A 20,031-nucleotide genomic window follows, 5' to 3' on the forward strand; every position below is an offset into this window, starting at 1 on the left:
AATTACTATCAGAAAAAACAGCAGGAGTGAAAATAGTTCAATGAGGTGTTACACAGAAAATCCCTGCAGAAAAACAGTTCAGTCATCTCACATCTCTGCTGCTGAGAAAAACATTATCCAGCAGAAACTTGCTCTTGACAGACGAGGTCAAAAAACAACCAGAGAAATTAAAACAAATAGTTGCTTGTTGTAGCTCAGCAGCTTGCTAACACATGCGCTTTTTCTTTCTTGTTTTATTGTTGTGTGATAGAGAACAGTGTTTGATTACTGCTCTCCTGATAGCTTTGGAAAGCTCTGAGCAACTCAATTCGTTCTGTCCTAGTGGACCTCTGCTTCACTTGAGAGATGAAAAATAGAGATGCTAAAACACAGCAGAAAAGGGACCTTTCTCCTCTGAGAAATGAGGCACCCTTCCTCTATTAAAATCTTGACTTCTTCTTACTAAATCATGGCTGTCTATCCATCTTCCATAACAGTAAGCCTCTATCAGCTTTGCATTGCCTGTTACTGCCACAGTATTTTCACTCCTGAAAATTAGTGGTGATTTTTTGTTAATGCACTGCACAGATGTATGTAACATGAACTTTTCCCATAATTAAGTCAAAAAGGGAAAGAATGAAAAATAAAAGCATCATGGCTAAACTTGAAGGCTAATCTCTTTTCGGTTAGAAGTGAAGCATTCTCTGTTACTCGAATGATTTACTGATGGTGAGCGTTAGTGTAATCCACATCACAGTTTAAGCTACCAAAAGCCAAGTCCTAAATGTCTTTTAAGAGAGGCCTGTTTAGAGTCATTTGAATCTAAATACCCAACAGATTGTGCTTTCCACCCACAATTCATTGCTAGTGATTTCTAGGCAAGTGAAAAGCAAAGAGGGGGAAAAGACCAAGTTAGTTTGGAGAAGTTACTAAGAAAATGCAGACAGACAACAGACAGAGGCTGTTGGAAATGCTCACCGGATTTGATCAACACGTTCAATGTCCCTGCAAAGAGGGGAGAAAGAGCTCAGAGGAGAACTAGCAAAAGAAGCAAACAGTGGCAATGAAGGAAGCTGGGTATTTTTATCCTGCTCAAGGCCTTAGACTATGTGGTTTTCAACTTGTTTTCACTCTCAGATAAGATGGTGAGCAGACTTCCACTCATCACTGGGCTTTATGAAAACATAGGCTATAAAAACATATCATTTTCTTGTTGTGTATTACACTATTCCTTATTGGTCTCTATCATAAAAAAAATTGTGGCTTAATAAGGAGAGCCTATTGAGCCCAGGTTAGACATTTGAAAGACAAAGAAATAAAAGACACTTAAGGGAAATTTGCAACAAAACTCGAAACTCTTAAGCAACTATTAACTGCTCCTGGTGTTGGAGGTGTCCCTGGGCACTAGTTCTCCAGAATCTAGGCCTAGAAAATATAACTATAGATGCTAAATGCCAGTGCAGGTAAGCAAGGAGGCAGGGTGACAATGCTGAATGGGATACACTTCACAACTTGTAACTAAATAAACAAACCCACTAGTAAAAGGACAAAGGAAAACATCATCTTAACTCTTACAAAATCCTTCAGATATATATTGTATGCACAATTATATTTTTCATCTGAAGCCATATGATTTATTTAAATAAATTTGTGCAAACACACTGGACATGAATCAAAACCATTCAACTCCTGTTTATTCTTTCCTGGGTTTGTTTATCTTTACAAGATGATTAAATGGAGCAAAATATAAAATGACAAAAACCAAGAAAGTTCCTTTTATTGCCTACAACTTCAAAAAGCAACAGAGCATCAAAATGGGATAACTACCATTTATCTAAATGATAATTCTTGTAATCATTTTGTGATGTCTAGAGTTCAGGAATAGGGTTTTGTTTGAAAATGTAACTTCAAAATCAAGTTCTCTGTCTTAAACTAGAATATGATCTCAACAAAAGGCGATTATCACCTGTCTTCGTTAAGCTCCTGCAACCAGCATTATCTATTGTGGCCTCTGAGAGTGACATATTTTGCAAAGAATAATCCAGCAACTTTTATTTCATGTAGGTGTCTCTTTCAGATTCTCTTACAAAAGTAATTTAATGAAAAGAGAAGAATGGTTAGAAAAGGAAAGGAGCAATTTTTCAACCAGTAATAGAAAAAAAGATGTTACTCATATATTTGCAGTATTGAATGCAAAGCAGGCAAATCAGCATTTTTATTATTTCCACCCACATAAAAAGCTGTATTTGTAAACAGCAAACTGCCTCCAAATTCATTTTGAAGGGAAAAGGCTGGATACATCTAGGCCAAAGTGCAACAGACACCAACTATGGCTTTTGAAATATATACTCTGAATGCACTGAAACGAAACAGGATAAACTGTTCTATTTTCCCAAAGCTCTTGGTTCCCTTATTTGCTTCAGGAGCATAGGTGGTCCTCTTGCTCTGAAATTCTTAGTTTGACATTCATCCTTGACAAAGGAACTACACCTCAAAAGAAAATCCCTTCCTAGTTTAAAAGCAGGAGAGTGACAATTCAAGCCCTGACCTCGCCTCCTTGTTAGCTGATAGTCCCTTCTATTCTCTATCAATACACAAGTTACCTGCAGTGGTGCTTCCTGCTGGCAAGCCAGAACGTACTGTCACAGCCGTAGCAGTGTGCAGCGAGGTGGTCTGGAAGCCATCGTGTCACCTGGGAGAAATAAAAGACAAAGACATGTTTATCAAGGAGAGATCACTTAATTAGAAACAAAACCATCTCGTTTGAGCTCACAAAGTCAAAGCAAAGCAGCATGAGGAAAGTGCTTGTTCTATTTAAGAGCACAAATGCAGTGTTGCAAGGTGAAAGAAAGGGAAGAGAGAAACCTTCCCCTTGAAAACTGATACACTCAGACAAACAGAAACATAGTCACAAAGTCTAATTCTCTGGTTTCTTTCCATCTTTCAAAAATATCCAGGCCAAGAATATTTACAAAGTACATGTTAGTGTAAGGCTCCTCTAGCTATTTATCCCTGCCACAGCTTTCCAAAGAGAGTTCACAGACAGTTGATAGCAGAGGGCTAATAGGCACAGGTACTGATATTCAAAGTATGAGAGAGAAGCAAATGCAAGGGATATAGTTCATAGGAACTGGCATATGACCAAAGGAAGTAGTATAATTTGAATTATGAACATCCCATCCTACTAGAAGGAAAGAATGATGGATTTACAGGGATTTAGTCTGTACCTCTGTGTCCTGTTTATCCACCTGCTCCCAGCTGGCTTCAGAGAAAATCTCTGTGCTGCAGCGAGACAAGCAGTTCTGATCCAGATTGCTTTCCGAGTCGGGTATAGAAGTCTGTTGACAAACAAACACAGCTGAACAGAACTATCCCGTGTTCCTACTTCCATGCAAATAAAAACTGGACAATTGTAAAGGGGGATGAAAAGAGTATCTCCTGCTAGGAAAGAGCAGACGATATGTATCCTGGAAGGCCTTCTGTCATAACCACTAGCTTCTGTACAATACACGTGGTGGCAAAGCCAAGAATTACATTTTGAAAAGAACTGCAAATGCCACAATTTGAAGCAGTTTCTGCACTGGTGAATTGCAAGAAAATGGCTCTTTTCTTGACCCTCTGATGACAGGATGATGGAAGGTGGAATGGATTTAAAATCTATGTGTTATGAAGTCCTAGCATGATTAATATCAGGAATCTATGTGTTATTATGAAGTTCTGGGTGATTAGCAGTGGGAACCTAAAAACTGCTATCTGTGGCTCCAACTTCACTCTCATTTCGTTTCCAAGGTTGTTTCACTTTCAAAAATAATGCTAGTAACACGTACATCCTGTCATCTGCAGAAGTCCTAGAAAGATACCAGCCAAAAATCACTTATGGAAAACTAAGAATTTGAGTCATTTCCATAGACAGTTTTGGGGGAATAATGCATCCTCAATATAGTCTAGCCAGGTAGAATTATATTTTAACTAACTGACCTAAATAAAACCCAGCCAGATCTTAAATATATGAAAGGATGAAGGGTTCTTGCTATGTCTGCTAGTGTCTGAGCAATTGGTACCTCAGAAGTTATGGAAGAAAACCCTGTTACTCCCAAGAGGAGGCAGAAATAGAAGATAAAGATCAAATTATTTAAAACAGTGGAATTTTCTAAAGGATGCAGTGATTTCACTCCCAACTCACGCTACAATTTGTGAAGGCTCTTAAAAAATGAAAGTATAATAAATTAAGCCGGAACATCACATTTCTCTAAGGAATTCAGGCTCCTGCAGTGAGAGAAGTTGCACCAAATTTCAATGATACGCAGCTGACATAGATGCCCAGAACGAGCCCTTAACAAACGTTGGTATTGTCACCTCTGACTTGAATAGCCAAGAAGCCCCTGAATCTCTCTCTCAACAAATGTACCTGGGACTATTCAGCACCTCTGCCACTTCTAAAGAAATTAGGAGAAACATAAACAAAAGTTGTAAACCTCTTATAAAAAAAAATTTTTTTTCCAAATTTGCAGGCATATGGAACACATTATAATGTGCATGTAGGAAAAGGAAATTTTTAGTACGTATCAGGCCAACCTCAGGACCTACAGGCCAATGCTCTGTTTGCTGTTCTGACACACAGGCAARTGCAAACTCTGAAGAATTCTCCTGAGTCTCCTCACCTTTCCCTTCATGTCCCTCCCTCTCTTTCTCCTGTGCCTACCTGTTTCCTCTTCTTTTCTTTTACTTAAAAATGTTGAGCCTTCGGAAAAGCAAGTTTTACAGCAATCCATATAACTGCTTTGTGGTCAAAGACCTCTAAAGAACAAGAGACTCCAGCTTGTTTTCTGAATCAGTGTCACATTCAAGCAACAGTATAAGGCCAGAGATTATATTTCTTTTGAAATTTTATTCTTATTCATTAGTCAAAAGAAGAGGAGAAGTTAGGTAAAAATAGGTAAGGGAGAAGCATTTAAGGCAACTCAAAAATTCATCCAACACAAGACATATAGAAAGCTTGCTAGCTGTTGAGATCTTTGTACTTAGAATTACACTTACTTCATTTCTAATTTTTAAATTTCTTTTGCAGCCGCAACTACACAAGTCATTTAATCATGCTATAGAAGCATACTGTATCTGAACCATGCCTCAAACTTAATCTGTACTTTGACTACTTTAAACATTTCCCAAGTAGGAAAAGCAAAAAGATGGTTTAAAAGACTGTTAAAATTCTTACTTTGTAAGAACAAAAAAACCAAAACTCATGTTGACATATGGCTGTCACAAAAGCTCTTAAGTTACTCCAGCTAACAAGCCCTGAGCCAGTCATCTTTCTGCCAAGGGGATGGCTTGAATCTGATGGTCTGAGCTAACAGAGCAGCCACTGTTATGTCTGTTGTTCCCTGAGCGTGCAAAGCACCAAAAGATCAGTCCCATCTTCTGGTTCCACTAAATGAAGTATTCACATCTTCAGAAAAGTATTTTTGCCCTTGTGTGAATACAACAATGAAACAAGTGCTTTTAGACACCTTCATTAGCCTTTTTCAACAAGACATCAAAGTATGTGCAAGTTTACTGCAAAACATGTATCTTACAATAAACCTCTGCTGTATCAATGGTCAAACTGAAATACAGTGAAAATACTAGTCATCATTAATTGCCATTTGCCATGTATTCAATTAGCTGCTTGCCATTTTAAGAATAACCTTGAGACTTTTATAAAACCTGGTATGCCCCAAAAAATCACTGCCTGACCAATGAACTGAGAGCTGACACTATGGTGACATCCAGAACCTGACTAACTGGCCCACTGTTTTCAGCAGAGGTCCAGTTACTCTGTTACTTACCACTTCATCTCCATAATCACCATTGAGACGCAAGGAGCTATTCAGGAACTGGCTCTCCAGTCGGCTTTTCAACTCTTGCACTTGTTTCTTCAAGGTCTCCACTTCCAGCTGATGCCCAGTTTCTATCTGGCGCAGGCGCTGCTGGATAACATCAGTGTAGACAGGCATCCCATCATCATCCAGGTGACTTCTGGCAGGTTGGTCTGGGCTGCTGGCTGTCTGCGGCTTCCCAGGATGACTAGACGTCCATTTTTGGTGCAAGTTCCTGAAGTGAAACTGAGCAGAACTGCAGCTAGCTGTAGAGACCTGCCGACTCAGAGAGGCTTTGATCCTACTGTCCTCTCCATTCACACAATGTCCATTTGTTGCAGGATATTTCTGGGTAACTCTAAACCCCACAGGCTTCTCTGTCACCTTGTTTTCAGGTGACAGCTCTCCATTACACACAATTTCATCTTTACATTCAGCTAAAGGCAAGGCACAAGGGGAAGGCATCAGGATGTGTGTGTTGCTGCTACTAGAAGTCCTATTTACTTTTGTTCCCACTTTTTGAAGTTCTAGCATGCTTTCCCCCCCTGGCCTATTTTCAATAGTTCGAGAAAGTTCATCAGCACTGTTGTCGATCAGATGAGGTCTACGGCAAAGACTCTTAGGAATCAGCTCTTGCTTTGTTTCATTCTCTGTTAAGGTTTCAGTAGAACTTTCAATGTTCGATGTTCTTGCCTCATGTTGGATTGTGAGAGATAATGGAAGGCTGCCCTGTGGTGTATTATACAGACCCTCTGTTTCTTCTTGAAGCTTGCTAACACCTTCCTCCATGCTCTTTTGAGCATCTCTACTTACAAAACTCTCCAAAGGAACAGTCTGTAGTCCTTTCAACTGAGGTAACTTCTGGATAGTATTACTGAGATCAATATGCTCATCCTGTTGTCCTTTAAGCTCAGAAGCATCTTGTGAAACTGGATATGGATTGGACACTGGATTGTTCATTACAATACCTTTATCCATCTCAGTCTTTTCACAGAGGTCACTGACATGCCCATGCAGATTTTCAGTTCTGTTCTCCTTATCCAGGGCAATCTCATCCTCTTTACCAACTGTCTCTAGGCTACCCCTTACATGCTCCTCCAGAGCAACATCATCCTTAGTGGCCTCTTGCAAAATGTTCTCCATCTGTCCTTCTGCCACACCAGCTGCAACAGAAAGTTCTGCTCCAACTGGAGCCCTGCCTTGTTTGCTCAGGCTATCTCCATCAAACGGATCATCCCCTGGGTTACCAAGGCTGCTCAGTTCCAGAGACCTACGGTGCTCTTGCCACTTTTCATTTAGGCTGGGATCACTACTACGTCGATTGGTTGTAGGCATGCTACTATCACAGGCTGTCGTCAGATTGTCAAATGATCTTGTCTTTGGTAACCTGTAAAGGTAAAAATAATCAGAATCCAAAGTTACAGTATTTTTTWAAACATTTAGTTACCATGTTTTTTTAAAAAAAGAAAAAAAACAATTAGGACAGTAACAATCTGCTAACTAGTGGAGTTTCATAAAGTATTATCTAGGAGCACATTTTGACCTTCCCTAGTTCGAAGTTACTTCAGTACTTTCTTTGTTTGCCATCAGGAAAATATGTTCAACCAGACTTCAAACATTCCCAGAATAATCCATTTACCACAAAGCACAAATGCTTATATTCAGGTCACACCTCCCATTTAGCATGTGCTCAGAATCATCTTACAAAAAAGCAAAGCAAAGAAATAGGTATACAACATAGAAGAAGTCATGTATAACCAAATGAATGCCTGTATCCCACAAGAATACAAGGAATCCTATAAGGTTACATAATATCCAGAACTTAATTCTGTTTGCTGATCGTTTTTCTATTTTGATGCATTTGTTACACTAGAACCTCTGAAACTTACAACTTTCAAGACTGAAACAATGAAAGAAYGCTTTTTGGTAAATCAGTCAAACAGTCCTGCAAACAAATCAGTAAAAAATAGCCCCCTCCCAAAGTGAGTATTCTTCTCTTTACATCCCATAATATTTTCTGTTGATCTTACTTTACAGGACTGGATTTCTGGGCTCTAGGCTCACCTGCCCAGAGGCTGATCTTCAGGGCTAGAGCCTGGAACAGGGTATGGGGCACAAGGGTCATCAGCAGGTGTAGAGGGGGAAGAACATGGCAGGTAAACAGCACTCCAGAGCATTAGATTACGCACATGGCACACTGGATACAGCACCTGAGAGAGGAGAACACAAAGAACAATAGGAAATTTTAACTGCTCGCTCTTGGAATGTAAAAAGTTGTTCAAATCTGACTGTGGTCTTCTCAGCTTATTATTCAGCTATGCAGCTGGGAGGCCTTGCTAGATTTCTAAATGCAGTTTTAATCAGTTACACTTGAATATATAATTACCTTTTCTTTCAGAGAAGGAGGCTGAGGCATAACAATGCGGGCTTTTCAACTTCTCATGAACGACTTACAGCAATGTGTTCTGTGCAAATTACACCTTAATAACACTTCTSAGCAATTTAAACTGCTTAAGTATTCAGTGGCCTATTGTTACTGCAGAGATTTCCTTGTACTTTGAGTTATATCATGCCATATGAGAGCAGAACTTATAACCTCTTTCTACAGGCTTGAATTCATCAAAGTTAACACAGCCTTTAATGGAAGCACTCGTATGTGAAAAATTAAGCACATGCAGAAATATTTTGCTGAACAGGCAGAATGGCCTCAAAAGGGATTCCTTGAGTACTGAATAAGCTTTCTGTTTCATTTTAAAACACTCTGGGTCACTCTATCAATTCCACTGTTTTCCCAGGCAACTTTCTTGTGGAAAAGCAGAGGACAGGAGAGAAACAGCCAGATGAGCAGAGGGAGGGAATCTGGGATGTCTTGGTCTGAGGGATGTTGCTCTTAAATTACTAGGTTTTATAATAGATCACAGAGGCACCTTATTAACACTGAAGTAAAACCATGGAGAAATGAATACAAGATAGGAAATTATGCAAACTCCTATATACAGACAAATTATCCAAATTATCTTAGTGCAGTACAGTGTAGCAGTTACTGATAACAGAGGCCTAGTCACTGAGACTACATCTATTTTTGCAGGATATAGCGTGTAAGGGCAGCCCCAATGACAGAACAGCTATCTGTCTACACTGCCTGCTTTGAGAGCACTCTCTAAGCTCCTCTTGGGCAAACTTGCAGGTACTCTCAGGGAAACCTTAGATGTATCCACAGCCTTAAAAGTTCCCACAAGCTGTATTTATCTGCAACATGTCTCAGGCTTCCAGCTATCACAATCTACCCTTATGATGACAGTTTCAAGCTGAAAAGGCTTGAAGGGCTCTGATGTTGCCTGCTACAATGACAAATTGGATTTGTACGCTGTCTGAGCATAGGCTGCATGTACGCTCTCCATAGGAGACAGACAAGGATAGAGAGCTGATGTGAATAGAAAATTAATCTTGTTATTTTTATGAAAAATGTAAATATAAACTCCTAAACTCCTATAAACTAAGCCAGGTTTTAATTTTATTCTAAAGGACAACTAAAACCCACATTTATCATACGCAAAAGCATAACACAGTCCTTACAGTTAGGTTTATAGTTTCTTGTACCTTTATAAACAAAAAGTGGTCACACTTTTAAAAAATCTTTGCTGTCCTAATCATAGTGACATTCAATGACTGACTGCCTGTTCACAAAGCATGCTCACCACTGCATCGTGCCACGCCTCCTAAATCGCATCTCCATCTGAATGCCTTTCACACCCTTTTATCAAACACACATGGAAAAATACTGTGAGCCCCTTCCCAATGTGCTACTACTGTGCAGCCAAGTTGAAAATGTGAAAGTACTGAACACATATATGCTAAATAACCTCAGTTACATTTTCTGTTTAGATTTGACATTAACACAAACAAAGTGTCTAAGTTTGTAGGCAATTTTATGACATTTCTCTGACTTAGCTTAGTTCTCTAGAAAGGTCTATTTGACAAACATAAAAAAAATGGTTTTTGTTACAAAAAATAAAGCAAAATATTTAGTTACACAAAATATGTTTCCAGTATAGTAATATTCCTGGCGTTGCATTTGATATTCCACAAAAATCAACAGCAAATAATGTTATGTGAATATTTTAGTCTCAAGTTTTGCGTTGTGAAGTGTATACCATAGATTAAGCTTGAGTCAGTAAATAAAAGATTCAACAGACTGTTCCATAGTAAATATTGATGATGAGAGCTGAGGCATTTTCTGAAAAATGTACTCTCTCTGCACTGTACTCATGACGACAGTGAAGCAGTATGATGTCCCATTGCTATAGATTGTGTATTTTCTTAACATATATGCTTCTGAGAACACTATACCTCAGAGCCCCTAAAGGGACTCTTCCGATATGGTGTGGAATAAAGGATACATACAGATTCAGACTGAGAAGAGTAGAGCAGGTTTTTGAAGGTTTTATTTGCTGCCCGCAGCAAAGACCAGACAGAACAGGTCCGTTCCTGCGTATGTTTTTCTCCTCTCTCTTTCGCATTGTTGCACAGGAATGTACCAAAGAGGCAAGAATAGGTGTGCTGCACCAATTTGACCTGCACAGACCAACGCAAATACAGTTACATGGCAGAAGATAGCAACTTATGTAAGAATTAACATTCGGGCTTAAGAAGCAATGAATCTTTCCTTCACAAGGCAATACATCCCTTTTTTAACAAGTGATATATGAATATACTTAGCATTTTTATATGCCTTCTTAGAAACTTAATTGCAAAAGAATTTAAGCATAATGGAATCATTTAAAATCGTAACTAAAAAAATGAGAAAAAATAAAGATATAAAGATAGAATATTTGTTCTACAATCAAGTATAAAATTCTTGCTGTTTCAAACTCATAACCCTGGAGGTCAAGGCAAAGAAGAGAATCATGATACCTCTGTTATAAAACATTAATTTGACAACAGAAAAGCAAAAAGTAGTGGGGAAAAACATAGATTTCTGTATGTTGGTATAAATGCACACAGCACACACATCCAATCTGGTCATTATTCACTCTATACTCTGGTCTCAGTCTGACAAAATAGCTTAACATGAACTTAACTGTAAACATACGTATAGTCTCAATGACTTCAATGGGATTATTCAGACATTTAGAAAAAGATAACTACTTCAAGACTTTAATAAACTGCGGGCCAGAACACCAAAAGTATGTTCACACATCATTCCTGTAGATTAGCAGATTGCTATGAAGCCAGTTTAAGCCTATGCATGTCATTTTACTGAGCTAAACTAGGACGGTGCATATATTTGGTTACATGACTAAGCAAGTGGCAACTCAAGTCAGTTAGAATCATATAAATGTGCTTTAAATCTCTTAGTGGACAAGAAAACTTTTTACACGTAGACTTGCTTTGTGCCCTTCAGATCTGATTTTGACAGTCCTAGGCAAATTTCTAATAGGACAGCTGTCCACTTCAAAAGAAAAAAAACCACAACTAGTACATCCTACATATTTTCAGAAAAGAAACGTAAAACCTGAATGGAAAGGTAAGGGAGGGGGTTGCTTTCAGAAGAATCTTCTCAACTCAAAACATAAAATCAAAGCAAGGGGAAGTTTATACTGGCAGTAACTATGATTTTTTCCTGTCCTGTAGATGTATTATACAGGAGTTATTTCAGCACATGTTATGTAAGATTATTAAATTCATAAAATTTCTTTCTTCTTTTAAAGTTTAAAGGGAGTCCTTAAGGATCCTGCCTGTTTCAAGAGTGAACAGACTTCTGGTTCTGTGAAGTATCCAAATACTTCTGTCTGTCATATTTGGACAGTTTTCCCATTTCCTTTATCAGACTTCACCGTATCACAGGTAGATGGGAAAATCTGAAATCCCTCAGGGCTCTTAAGTATGTTAGTGCTGCGTACTGGTTTAGAAGTATTCTGTAAAACAGCAATCTCTCAAGCTGCCAACTCACAAGGAATGCTTCGTTAAACTCGAAAGAGCAAGGAAACTGCCTCTGGAGCTGATGGACGCAGTCCAGCCACTGTAAAAACACTGGGCAGCGCTCATTTAGGTCATCCGAATTCTCACCATGGCCACAGCGATCTGCAAATTTGTGGCCAAAATCCAGCCACTCCGTCTCCACTAGCACCTGGAAACCCTGCAGAAATGAAAGTGCAGATGAAAGTTTCTGTTTTTTCTTTATTTCAATTACAGTTTTCTAAAATAGTCCAAGACTCATGGGAAACACTTTATTACTGTGCCCTCACTCAATCTGAGTTCACTTCAGCATTAGCCACATTTGTACTTCTCTAGCTAATACCTCTGTGTTCTGAAACAGAGCAAAGTGAAATTAGGACAGATCAGAATTCTCTAGCTTACAAGAAAGGGAATAAGGCAGATTATTTAGTCCTCAGTGACAGGCAAGGAAGATCCTCATATGACACCTATCTTGGCAAGGCAGGAGCAAGTAGGAACTTCATCGTGATCAGAACCCTCCGGATTATGGTAACCAGGATTTTGACATGAGAAGAAATTTTAAAACTCTCCCTTGAAAATCATGGGCAGATCTTTCCATCATAAAAGAAATCAATTCACTCATGACAGGATGTCCATATTCAGATAGAGTGCTTGCCTGTGCATATACCAAATGTAGCACATTCACAAGTTTCATAAAAGTTGAATAGTGTGGTTTGTCCTGCAACCTAAAAGAGCAGAGCAACATTTCAAAATAGTGTCTAGGTTAGCACCTGAAGGGACACTTAGTCTTACATGACCTGAAACAGTAGGAAGGTCTTCATTTACAGCAGACAGAAAATTTGTAGAGGATGCTTATTAAGCCAATGGTTGTAATTTAGAGCAAAAATTACAGTGAAAAGTCTCAACTGTTGCAAGGCTGAAAACTCATTTGCCTAAATGTATGTGATTCCTGTGTAGAAAACTACAAAGACTTCGAGGAGCAGTTTACAGCACAGTGTTCAGACACATGCTTCTCTTCTGGACAACAAATGTGTTTTGCACGGCGGCTGGTAGATAGAATCCAGCCACCACATATCYCATTATGCTGAAAAGTGATGGAAGAAAAATCAGTCAGATTGAAAAAAAAGAGAAATATAACTAAATGACAAAGAGCATTGAAAAAGTGAAATTAGAAAAATACGCAGCTGAGAAATCTAGAAGAGAGAAATGTTTCGTATCAATGAGTGGCTGAGAAACTGAAATAGTGCTAGAAGCCCTCTATATTACATCCTCCCAAGCTAAACATGGGAAAGCACAATGAGTGGGCAGTTACAGGAAAGGGGAAAAATATAATCTGCTCTTGAATTACAGAATATATTTAACCCATATGTAACTGTACCTGCAGACTATTTTTGGCAAACTCCTGCTAGCTTTGGTGCTTTTTCTAGCGGAAAAAGCTGAAATCATTTACTCACAAACTTCTCTGCAAAAGAACCCAAACTCAATGACTAGTTCATGCACTAACAGATGGTTTACAAACCTCTGTGGTCCTGTAATATGGATCTAGCAGCAATTTGGCCAGCGCCACTATCTGTGGAGTACGGTCCCAACCATCTGAACAGTGCACTAAGACTGGTCGCTGGTCTCTGTCCACGGCATGAACTACAAGTAGCGCAGATTTCAGAAGCACAGATAAGTGCTGCAGCCATTTGGTACTTTCCAGAGCTGATAACCAACTAGAGGAAACAAAGGAAGATAGTTTTTTCTCTTCTTAAATGCTTTCCAGTTTTGATCTTTGAAGTTATCCAAAGAATAATCATTATGCTGTGAATGCCACTCCTGAATCTATTTTTCATTTACATCTTGTTAATGCTTTCCCAAACTTACAAGAAACAAAGCTATGCAGTCTACCTGAGGAATGGCCAGTCTGTGGTATGCTTGCTGCTCAGACATGCAAGCAGTTTAAGTAAAGCTTCCACATGTGCTTCTGGGCAATCATTACTTTCAGCAACTTCTGCTGTCTCGCTTCTTCCAAACTGAGGGTTCAAATTACCCAAGAGTATCACTGGCTGATCTTGGGACTCTGCCATATGCCCAGGAAAACCCCATGTTGCCAGGAAAGAGTAGGACCTGAGGTACATTTCACATCTCCCATCTCTCAACTATTCTTAGAGCTATGTCCCTTTTTGGCTTTCCAAGGTAAGCAATAGGTATCTTAAGGCTCTCAGCCATATGAAGAATTTCATATTCAGTTTAGCAATGCTGGCCATTCTGAATCTCCTTAAGAAGTATGAAAGATTCTTAGTAACAAATTTGAAACAAAGTGGTAGGGGAAACAGGACTGATTTGACTAAGTGTCCTCATGAAGATCCAATCTCAGAAGATCCTTAGATATTGGGCCAGTAGAGACTAATTATCCCATGCCACTGGAAGGCCAAGTCTCCTGAAAGGACACTATAAATATGTGAAATTAATGGAATCACACTAGAATTTTTTGAAGGGGAATCAGATTATAAAGACTGAAGATCAGGAAAAGTAGCTGTAACTAAGTGGTAGCACTTAGAACCCCACATGGAAGTAATAACATTCTCAAAATGTATCAAAACTCAGGGCTAAATTATAATCTCATTATTAGCTCATTTTCTAAAGTCACTTCAGTGATAATAAGCCAACAACTTCCTTTTGCTCAAATTCTGTGGAAAAGAGAAATACAGCTAGCATTATTACCCAGGAATGTTTGTAAGGGAACAAATATTGGATTTCAGTTTACAAACAGCAACAGGGAATGCAGGAAGATGTAAACAAAGGTAAACCCATTGAACGTCCACTTACTTTCCTGGATCTGGCATTTGTGTGCAGAGCAAACGCAGGGACTGAAAGCTTTTCCGGATGGAGTGAATGTTTGCCATCCCCATGAACACTACTTCACAGTTTGGATAATACTCTGCAGGGAAATGTCAAGAAAAAGTGAAGAAACTAAAAACTACACTGCTGCTGTGGCTAGATGAAATAAGCTGTTTACCTCCTCTGTAGAGGGGAAGCTAGCACTTGGACTTCAGCAGGAATTCCAGACATTACAACACAGGACAGCAAAACAGGAAAAAACTAGCAAAGTGTTTGTACATTTATTTTCAATATTTTACTTCACATTACAAAAAGCAGACCACAGACTTATGGGAACAGTGATATTGCTGTGCTAAAGGTTATAGATGTTTTTAAAAATACTCAGAAATATAATAAAAGACTGAGAAGCATAAACAATATTCAACTGATAATTTGTGCATGTTCTTAAATTTGATAAACTAAATTGTATTTTCATATAGATTATATATTTCTTTTCCTAATCACTCAGAAAAGCTGAAAGATTACGTGATTTTATTCTGAGTTACTCTAAGAGAAGGGATGAGCAACACAGGGGTGAGAAATACTCAGAGAACATGGACAGAATTGCTGAGTTTTCTTTCAGAGTTTGCTATGCTATATACTCAAGCAAGTCAGCTCTACTGGGAAGGCAGTTTCAGTATGGAGAGGGTCCACTGGTCACAGGGAGCACCCAGCAAGATGCAGAATTAGCTAATTAGCTAATTGCGACCATTCCTAGGTTTATCTTGCCTCTGTGCTGATGCTTCTGTCTGCAAAAAATGATGACATGATAGCTACAATGACCTTTTCTATGACAGAAATGTCAGGATGTAGAGTATGGCATATTGATTGTTTGCAAAAGGAAAGTCAGTACTTGCTTAAAATAGCATAATTTATATTATTTGATTTCTTAACTGTCAACTAGCTCAACAAATTCTGGCCCAACTCAAAACATCCTGTTGGTGATGGACTATGTAACCACAGTTAAAAGTGACTGACAGTATCAAACAATTTAAGCATTTTTTGTCTTTTGCAAACTTGGCAATATCTGTAGAAAGTGTATCAGCAAAAAGGAAGCACTTAATGCAAATCGAATTTATTGAAGGGGGCACTTAAGCTCTTTGGAAATTTCTTTACAAAGAATCCAAGAATCAATATATAGCAGGAAAATAAAGCTTCTCACATAATCTGCTTTTCTGTTCTGAAATTTTATAGTGTGATGATAAGTTATTTTATAATTTTGAGCTATTAAATAGAAAATTAATCTCTTTTCTTACTGGTGGCTACATATCAAAGTGTAGCTATTAGAGCAAAAACCAAAATAGGAAAATTTAGTTGAAATAGCTTCTTGTTATCTTAATTTTCCTTTTTTGGTATTTTTCTCTACGCTCTCCAGCTATGGAATTTCAACAGGATGTATTCATATCTAATAGGGACCATAATATAATATTTTGTTTATAATATAAAGAATTTATAAATACCAAAGAATACAGAAAGTGATGAGTGTGAATGTCTTACAAATGCAAAATGAATTAGGATTTCAATTGCTTAGGTTATGGTATAAATGCTGAAAAACATTGCATCTTCACAAAAATTGCTGAAACGTTGTCTTCTGCAGAACCATTCTGGAATATTATTAGCCTCTATAGTTAGTAGATTGTGTTTAAGTTTTTTAGATGTTAATTGGACAACTTTGTCTTGCTTTAGTTTATATACTTGACCTAGTGAGGAAAAGCTCATCAACATATTCCACACAGTTCAACATTTACTGAACACCGTTACCAGCTGATTTTATGCTCTGAAAAAAAGAGACTTAATTAACAACTAAGCATGTCTTTTTGAAGGGATTATGTGATAATGATCCAAAACTTCCATGTAGATGAATGGTACTTGCATCCATGCAGTCTTTTAAACATGCTCTAGTGAAGTATATCAATGTAATTACTGTTGAGCAAATCCTTTTGATTAAGTTCATATAAAACTAAGAAGCAGCAGTGCTTACCTGGGCACTCACAGCCTCCACCTTTGGCTCTGTTAGCCACAGCTGCTGCATAGGACCGTGCATCTAAGATCAAAAGCTTCTGAGGCTGTATTGCCAAACTCTCTGCTCCTGAAGCGTTAGAGATTGAGGAATCTGTGGAAGACAGGCAACCAATGAATAACTAAAAGGATACTTTTGACATTGTTTACAACAATAATTTACTCAAGCTCAACAATGTATATGCATTAGGCATACAAAAATCAGAGCATGCCTGAATAAATACAAGAGATTTAACCTGCTACAATACATATAGGAGACTAAGCTCTTATTGAAAGCTGTAGCGTTTTCAAAAATCGAATGGTGGCAAGCTTACCAAATTCCACATCAGACAGATCCCCTCCATTGGAGAAATCTCTAGAACAATTTCCATTCATTATTTTGTTACTGTTGGACCTTGAATCTGAGGCACAGGCTTTGGCTACAGATTGGACAAGGTGTTCATCATCTGCATTCCTCCAGCCCCACCAACTGACCTCAGGCTGTCCACAGCGGGAAATAACCGCTCCATTACTCTGGTGCCTGAAAAAGAAAAGAACAAAAAGAACAGTGGCACCTACACAGAAGAATCAAGATGGAAAACACAGACAGCACTAGAAATTAAATTGCTCACTCTGGCTTTTTAATTCCTGTCAGGGACCTCTGTATCCTTCAGTAGTTATTCTCAATCTGTGATTCAGAGGTAACTTACCCACTGTGACTCCCTTCAAAACACTGATTGCAGCTACAGGAAATTGAAAGTTAAAAGTCAAAGCTGAGGTCAGTAGGAGAGAACAAAGATCTTCTTGATCCATATTGTTGTCTGTTGACCAGTGAAAGCTGGGAACATTTTAAAACACCAGATAGTCCTTCAAGGGGCATTCAACACCTGCTGGCTATTTAGGTCTACTGTTGTAATATAAAAGACTAAATATGAAAGATCATTTCAACTGATGCTAATTTAAAAGCCAGAAGAAAGTGATTAAATCCCAGATTTACTTTTTAAGGAGCTTATTTAATCAAAACGTATCAGTAATTAAATCTGTGAAGGAAGTTATGTTTTTGGTAGGCAATTCTGGCAGAATCTGGAATGTTTTCTGCCTGATGATGTCTAAGGGTAACTGAAATCCCACTTCTGTATGGCATCCTTTTTTTGGGCACCATTTGTGAATCAAACGTAACAGTCCTTGCACACTTTGCAGAACCAGGGCTCTCAGAGCAAGAACCCAGTGTATGCTAGGTATTATTTCACTAGCTAAAGGGAAAACAGTCAAATTCGCATGATGTTAAATATCTGCAGTTTTACTCACCCTGAGGTTAGGTATTAGTGTCTGTTGGAAAGGAGTGGTCTTACACCCTTCTCAGTGAAAAATCTGCTCAGAGAAGTTCTGAAAAACTAAACAGGAGAGTATAAAAAAGCCCAGGAAATTTTCCCCCTCCTCAATTCCTCAGTCCTGCCTTCTTTTCATTTTCTTCACCCTCTTGAGGTTCCTTCATGTACAGGTCTTCCCTGTCCTTCTTACTGACACTAAGTGGGTAGTGTTTCATCTGCTGCCTCTCAAATACTGACCATATCACAGCAAAAGAGTACGAAGGGAGCTGCTTAAGAGCAATAGCAGCCCTTCAATCTTAAATGTCAGCACTGAGCTATGTGGTGCCAGGCTGGTAAACAATACAGTTCATAAGCAAGGAAACTTTGGTAGATACCTAAGTAGCACTGAAAAAAGATAATACTGCTTATTCTAAAATGTGATATACATTATAAGCACCCTATATATTGATAGAACTTCAGAGGATTAGAAAATAGAGAGATAAGTCTATCAATAAAAAACACATCACTGAGGTAACTGAAGAATGACCTAACTTGAACATAACTACCTTGTTTTGGGGAGTGACATTAAGATTAAAAAAAAATCTTTCTCGGAAGAATTAGTATTATTTTTCAAAAGCTAACTTAGCTTTTTGTTGTACTGAAGAACAGACTTGAAACAATGAAAATTATTTGACCACTGTAAACACTCCCTTAAAAACAGATTAAGAAACTCATCCCTATCATTTATATTAAAAAGAATATTGAAATTATAGTATCACTATAATTTTTACTTGCTGGCTCCATGCAGGCATATTGCCCTGCTGCCAAGAGAATATGTGATTCCACATTCACTGAAGTGTTTGCATCTGGCATTTATACTGCTCACACATTCTTCTTGACTTTCACCAGCAGCACCTTGTGTTCAGAGGACCTCAGCCATGGTCTTATGACTTATCTTAGGCCACACGGCAAGCCAACAGTGTTGAGGAATGGAACACCTTGGACTTTTGCCTGCCTGTCTCCTGTCCCATCTGAAATATCCTACTACTTATCTGCACACTGTTTGTTTCTCCTTGATGTTAAATGACCTGCAGATATACATCCCATTATGCCAAGGTGCCTACAGGCAGCACTACCCTTGCTCAGGAATCCCATCAGCATCCACAATCCACAAGTTTTATAAAATTATCCACCTGTCAATTACTGTTCCTATGTGTGTTAAGATGTAGCAAAGGAAGACAGATCAGGGTTTTCCTGCAAGCAAACCAAGTGAGCAACACAGCCAAGAGTTGTTTAATTATCTCTAACATGGTAATTGCACAGAGATAATTGTATAGGTAATTGTAGGTAAATGTAATAGGATAATTGTAATAGGTAAAAGAGGTAATTGTAAAGGCTATCTAGAATCTTTATGCAAATCTAATTTAAAACAGTGGGCTTTGTCAGCCCTGATCAGAAAGAAGCCACACCTAAGCCCATAAATCCTAACCTTTTTCTCCACCCTAATACATGTTTAGAGACGTGCCACAAACCAGTTTTTTGATTTGTCATCAGAACTGTCCAACTGTCAGGTGCTCGCCAGAACCACTGCCGCAGTGTCACTAAGCGAGTATAGCAGTAGGTGGCAGCGGCTGCCTCATGCTGTTCATTCGAAAATGTCACTAGCAACCCAGTAAATGCTCCTTGTTGCAGAAACTTAAAATAATAAAATATTTTGTGATACCTGTATTTTAAATATTTTTGGCTTTTTTGTAATTGTTTCAAATAAAATTCCTTTACTGAAAGGAAGCAACTAACACTGTGCACTAACAGACTCAAAAGGAGAAGCAATCAGAATGGCAGAGATGCCAGTCAGCTCCATGCAAAGGAAATGTATTTCTACTGAAATGAATAGCCTTCCAGAGACAACTCTAATGATGTAAGATTAATTCAGTGAAATGTGTATGTCAGTTACCACAATGCCACCTAGCTCCCCTGTGTACTTACACAAACAAGAAAACAAAACATCATTATACACGTAGGAAATCTATTCTGAACATTTGAGATAAGCTCCTTTACCTTCCCATATG

At 38.4% G+C, this 20,031-nt stretch overlaps 1 protein-coding gene across 1 annotated transcript in view; it reads right to left on the bottom strand.

Moving 5' to 3' along the window:
* Nucleotides 1-20,031, bottom strand: part of MTMR3 (myotubularin related protein 3) — a 97,591-nt gene that overhangs the window by 7,281 nt on the left and 70,279 nt on the right. The window contains exons 11-21 of the mRNA XM_085311669.1: nt 16,988-17,193; nt 16,636-16,767; nt 14,604-14,715; nt 13,312-13,507; nt 11,788-11,973; nt 10,185-10,409; nt 7,899-8,044; nt 5,805-7,221; nt 3,207-3,317; nt 2,583-2,671; nt 958-984 (exon numbers count right to left, since the gene is read on the bottom strand). Of these exons, the coding sequence (XP_085167795.1) occupies nt 958-984; nt 2,583-2,671; nt 3,207-3,317; nt 5,805-7,221; nt 7,899-8,044; nt 10,185-10,409; nt 11,788-11,973; nt 13,312-13,507; nt 14,604-14,715; nt 16,636-16,767; nt 16,988-17,193 (2,847 nt within the window). The remainder of the gene's footprint in view (nt 1-957; nt 985-2,582; nt 2,672-3,206; nt 3,318-5,804; nt 7,222-7,898; nt 8,045-10,184; nt 10,410-11,787; nt 11,974-13,311; nt 13,508-14,603; nt 14,716-16,635; nt 16,768-16,987; nt 17,194-20,031) is intronic.

Source organism: Rhea americana, unplaced genomic scaffold, assembly GCF_003343005.1.
Source record: "Rhea americana isolate MKP2758 unplaced genomic scaffold, rheAme1 scaffold_347, whole genome shotgun sequence".
Lineage (NCBI taxonomy): Eukaryota > Metazoa > Chordata > Aves > Rheiformes > Rheidae > Rhea > Rhea americana.